Source organism: Nestor notabilis, unplaced genomic scaffold, assembly GCF_000696875.1.
Source record: "Nestor notabilis isolate BGI_N333 unplaced genomic scaffold, ASM69687v1 scaffold30394, whole genome shotgun sequence".
In the NCBI taxonomy this organism is placed as follows: Eukaryota; Metazoa; Chordata; class Aves; order Psittaciformes; family Psittacidae; genus Nestor; species Nestor notabilis.
The window spans coordinates 1-4,768 of NW_009927391.1; the positions used below are offsets into that span (position 1 = coordinate 1).

Here is a 4,768-nt window from a genome sequence, read left to right on the forward strand (position 1 = left end):
GGGGATAGCTGGCAAATTCAGGCCCTTGGTAGCCGACGGCTTCCTCATCTGCTTCAGTTTGTCAATGCGAAGGTTTTCCAGCTTGTGCAGGGCCATGAGGCCTGAGGTGCCCATGGGCTCACCGGGCACATCCTCCAGCGTAGACAGATCCTCGTAGCTGCCACCAGCGTTGCCCGCCATCTCCACCCCACTGTCATTGTTAGTGGTGCTGCCGAGGGGGGAATGGCCGCTGATGCACGACGACTGCTTCTGGGGGGTACCCAAAAACATCAACCAAGGAAAAGGGGGTCAGGTATCCACTACACCCAGCACACCCTGCCCGACGCGGAGAGGCGACCGCCCTCCCCTGCCAACACCCCAGCTCCTTACCAAGGCCAAGTCAGGCACCAAGAGTTTGCCATCATCCTTCTGGGCCTCAGCAGGGCCATTTGTGTCTTTCTCCTGCTTCATGTCTGGGGGGCCACTGGGGGTGGGCAGTGCACGACCCGGCATCACATCCCCTCGGTGTTTCTTGGTGACGTGGGCATCGGGGCCATGCACCGTCTTCACGTGCTTGCGCAGCGAACTGGGGTCTGTGTAGCGCTTGGTGCAGCCTGGAATCTTGCACACATAAGGCTTCTGCCGGGGCACCGCGGAAGGAAGGTGTTAGCTTGGACCAGAGACCCCTCCTAACAGAGCAGGAGCTGGGCATGAAATAAGTACCCTTCCCAACCCTCTGCAGCAGGCCCAAGAGATGAGGGTAGGAAGGCATCCAAGAGGCTGAGTCCCCTTTGGACGGGGGATGTTAGGTGCTATAGCGGGGTCTTGGAGGAGGTCATAGGGAGCTGATGAAGAACACAAGGACAGTGCTCCTCAGGAGGGGTTGAAGGGACCCTAGTGGGAATGCAAGTGATGGAGGAAAGGAACAGGGCCCATCCTTTATCAGAACATGCACGGAGCTGGGGCACACAGGGACCTTTCAGAGTACAGGACTACTGAGGAGGCACATGGGGAGCCCAAAGGGGTGCAGAGGGCCCCGGGTAGGTCAGTACCTCATTGGAGTGAGTGCGGTTTTGATGCTTGGCCCGGTCGGAAGCATTGGAGAAGGCCTTGTTGCAGCCCTCGTGTTCACACACGTAGGGTTTTTCCCCCGTGTGTGAGCGCAGGTGGGTCTTGAGGTTCTCCAGGCGTGAGTAGGCTTTGTTACAGCCCTCGAACTGTGCAGGCAAATAGGGTGAAACATGCCACACGCCATCAACAGACCCTGTACTGCATCACCCCACATGCGCCAGGGACACTATCGCACCTCCCAGCCACAGCACAACGCATCTGCCCTCCTTCGTGTGCATGTCCTGCACCGCTGCATGGCCCTTTACCCTCCTGGCTATGCCATGCCCCTCACCATGCACTGCCCAGCCAGCTGTGCTGTAGCCAGCCTGCTCTGTACCTCTTTACCTCGTGTGCACATCACGCATGAACTCCACCCCATCACAGAACCATAGAATAGGTTTGGGTTGGAAAGGACCTTAAGGTCATCCAGTTCCAACCCCCTCCCATGGGCAGGGACACCTCACACTAGACCATGTCACCCAAGGCTCTGTCCAGCCTGGCCTTGAACACTGCCAGGGATGGAGCATTCACCACTTCCATGGGCACCCTGTTCGAGTGCCTCCCCACCCTCACAGTAAAGAACTTCTTCCTCCTATCCAACCTTATGCCCTCCTGTGCTCATGCCCCCCCTCATTTTCCCCACATGCCATCTCCCCATCAATGCCACAACCCAGGCCAGCTCCCACCCTGCCCTGAGCTGTGCCAAGTGCAAGGCACCACAGCCCAGCCGGGGCTCCGCAAAGGCCCAGGCCAGCTCACCGTGCACTTGTGAGGCTTCTCGCCCGTGTGTCGCCGCATGTGCACCACCAACATGTACTGAGCCTTGAAGGGTCTCTGCTCCCGGGAACATGCTGCCCAGTGGCACACAAACTCCTTCTTTTCCCCGTGGATATGCTCATTGTTGATGTGCTGTGGAGAGAGGGGCATCGTTGGTGGCATTGGGGAAAGCACCGAAGGTTCAGGGAGATACAGGTGTCTTCATGGAATATGATGAAAGAAATGGACATAGAGGGACTGGGATGGTGGCTGGAGACACCAGGGGTTAGGTGAAAACGGGGTACTCAGATGACATCTACAGGAGGCAATGGATACAGGAGGTGGCTGGGGGCTACTCTAGGAGGACCAAGAGAAGACACAGGGGTCAAGGTGGCCTGAGGTGTGGTGAAGGGGATACAGGATAGTTGTAATGTCTGCACGGAGACAAAGAGCAAAGGAGGAAGCTTAGATGCATCAGTGGTTCATGAGAGCTGCCCCAGGCGTGAGGAAGGCTGGACAGGATGTTCCCCTGAGGGACATGGTATGGGAGGCTCACGGGGAATTTGCCCACAAGAAGGGGAGGACGCGGGTCCCTCCCTTCCTGGGGGCGACTTCCAACATCGTGCAACAGTGTGGTGAGTTCTCCAGGTAGGGAGGGGAGCAGCCCAGTATGGGACAGGAGGAGCTGCGGATGGAGGTGGATGACACCCAGAAGCCTGAGGGCACCTTCTGGGCCTGCATGTACCCGGTCAGGACCTAACTCACATGCACGAGCTGCTCCTGCGTGTCAAACTCCTTGGCACAGCCGTCCCAGTAGCAATTGGTTTCATACACAGTCTCCGACTCAGGTTTCCCATCCTCCTTCTCCAGATCTTCCCGAGCATCCAGCATCCCCAGCAAGGGGTCCTGGAGGAGCAGAGCCAGGTGAGCACCCCGAGCTACACGCTCCTGTTACTGGGAGTGGTGCCAGGGAGGAGCATAGAGCCCCGGGGAAGTGGGGGTGGGTCTCAAGGCCTGGGGGGTACCTGGGTGCCTGTGGAAGCTGGGCTGGAGATGTCCCCCTCGGATCTCTCCTCTGGGTATTTGACAGTCAGAGGGCTGCTCAGGCTCCACTCCAACTTTAGCTGCTACCAGGGTGGGAGGAAAGCAGTCAGCACTGAGATGCTCATGGACCACCGCTGACAGGGGTGCAAGGGCCCCTTACCTGGCAGTGTTTGAGGGTCCCACGAGCTGGGGTGTGCTGCAGGAGCCCTGGGCGGGTGGACAGGGGTTCGTGGGAGCTACATGGTGGTGGTGGTGCTACTGTGTGGCTGTACAGGTGGCCTTGGCCCTTCTGCTGAGCCGGTGGACTCTGATATCCCAGTGACGGACTGCATAGAGCAAGAGGGATGAGCAGATGACACCATCAGAGCACAGAACTTTAGGTCTTCTAAGCCAGAGATCCCAGGTTCCCCAACCTATCGTCCCACTTCGCTCCCACCTTCCCTAACCCTCACCCTCGGGCATTCCCCAAGCTGGGAATTGGCATCCAGGCTCCCAGACTGAGAGGCTGCATGCATGGTGCCCACCTGATGGTGCTGATGGAGAGGTGGCCATAGGAGCCACTGGCAGAGGCACAGCGGGAGTTGATGAAGGCAACAAGGGAGTTGGGTGAGGTGCGGATGACTGTCTGCAGGTCAATGCTGGAGTCTGACAGGGGTGAGATGGACAGTGCCCGCTTCTTGCCCAGCTTGCCTGCAGCGCGGGGCGTTGAGAACCGTGAGCCTGGGATGGCAGCAAAGAGCAGGGGGTGCTCCTCTCAGCATGGCTCCTAGGAGGCTGGAGAAACCCCCAAGGACACAATCCCGGCGCACTGGAGCCTAACGGAGTACCCCGACTGTGCCAGAATGGAATGGAATATTTCAATTGGAAGGGACTACAATAATCATCTAGTCCAATTTGGGGCTGACCAAAAGTTAAAGCATGTTATTAAGGGCTTTGTCCAAATAACTCTTAAATGCTGACAGGCTTGGGGCATCAGCCACCTCTCAGGGAAGCCTGTTCCAGGGTTTGACCAGCCTCGCAGTAAAGACATGCTTCCTCATGTTCAGTCTAAACCTCCCCTGGCGCAGCTCGGAAGAATTCCTATGTGTCCTATCACTGGATCCCAGGGAGACAAGCTCAGCACCTCCCTCTCCACATCCCCTCCTGGGAATAAGGTCGCCCCTCAGCCTCCTTCTCTCCAAACTAGACAAACTCGTTGCTGGTTTTGGACTGTGGCAAGACTCGGAAGTGTCCCCCTTCCCCACCACGGCCATGGGTACCAGAACCCTTTGACACACACGTACTCCCTACTACAGCTGATAGCACCTCAAGAAAAGTGCCTGATAACCTTGGCCACAGCCAACACAAATCCCCCTGTTCACGCAGGCACCACTGTTACAGGAAAGACACCTGAAGGCCCATCAGTCTCTTCCCTCATCACAGGCTTCACCATCACCAGCGCTGCCTGGCCCCCTCAGTACAAACCCTGCACTCCTGACACAATCAAGGGGGTGCCTAAACCCCCTGCAGAAGCCCATGCCCGCCCAAGGCACTTACTTACCATCACCACTGCCCAGGTGCTCGGCTCCTGGCACCAACCCATAACCACGATGACCGCTCATGAGGTTTGACTGATGGCACAAGGGGAAATCGAGTCCTGGCAGGGGCAGGGAGAAAGATGGGAAGAGCATAAGGGCGGGTGGCGCAAGGGCGAAGGAAGTTCCCCGAGTACCCCTGAACCTAAGCACTGAATCTAAAGCTGGGTGCTCCTCGTGCCGTGCCAGGCACTGCTCAGGTGCCAGGATGAGGGGGGCTACAACCGACCTTGTGGCCCCGGGGCACCTGGAGCTATTCCATGGGGTGGGCGCAGGCAGCAGCGCTCAGCACAGCCGCCGCCCGG

At 58.2% G+C, this 4,768-nt stretch overlaps 1 protein-coding gene across 1 annotated transcript; it reads right to left on the reverse strand.

Annotated features, from left to right (window-relative positions):
- Nucleotides 1-6: 6 nt before the first annotated feature.
- On the reverse strand, nucleotides 7-4,525 carry LOC104399932 (zinc finger protein GLI1-like; the record flags this gene model as incomplete). The annotated part of the gene is made up of 9 exons (XM_010014043.1): nucleotides 7-249; nucleotides 355-618; nucleotides 1,032-1,196; nucleotides 1,849-1,998; nucleotides 2,611-2,751; nucleotides 2,871-2,972; nucleotides 3,050-3,215; nucleotides 3,414-3,609; nucleotides 4,430-4,525. Coding segments are annotated over 9 exons (1,523 nt in total), but the record flags the coding sequence as incomplete, so codon positions are not given.
- Nucleotides 4,526-4,768: the final 243 nt, after the last annotated feature.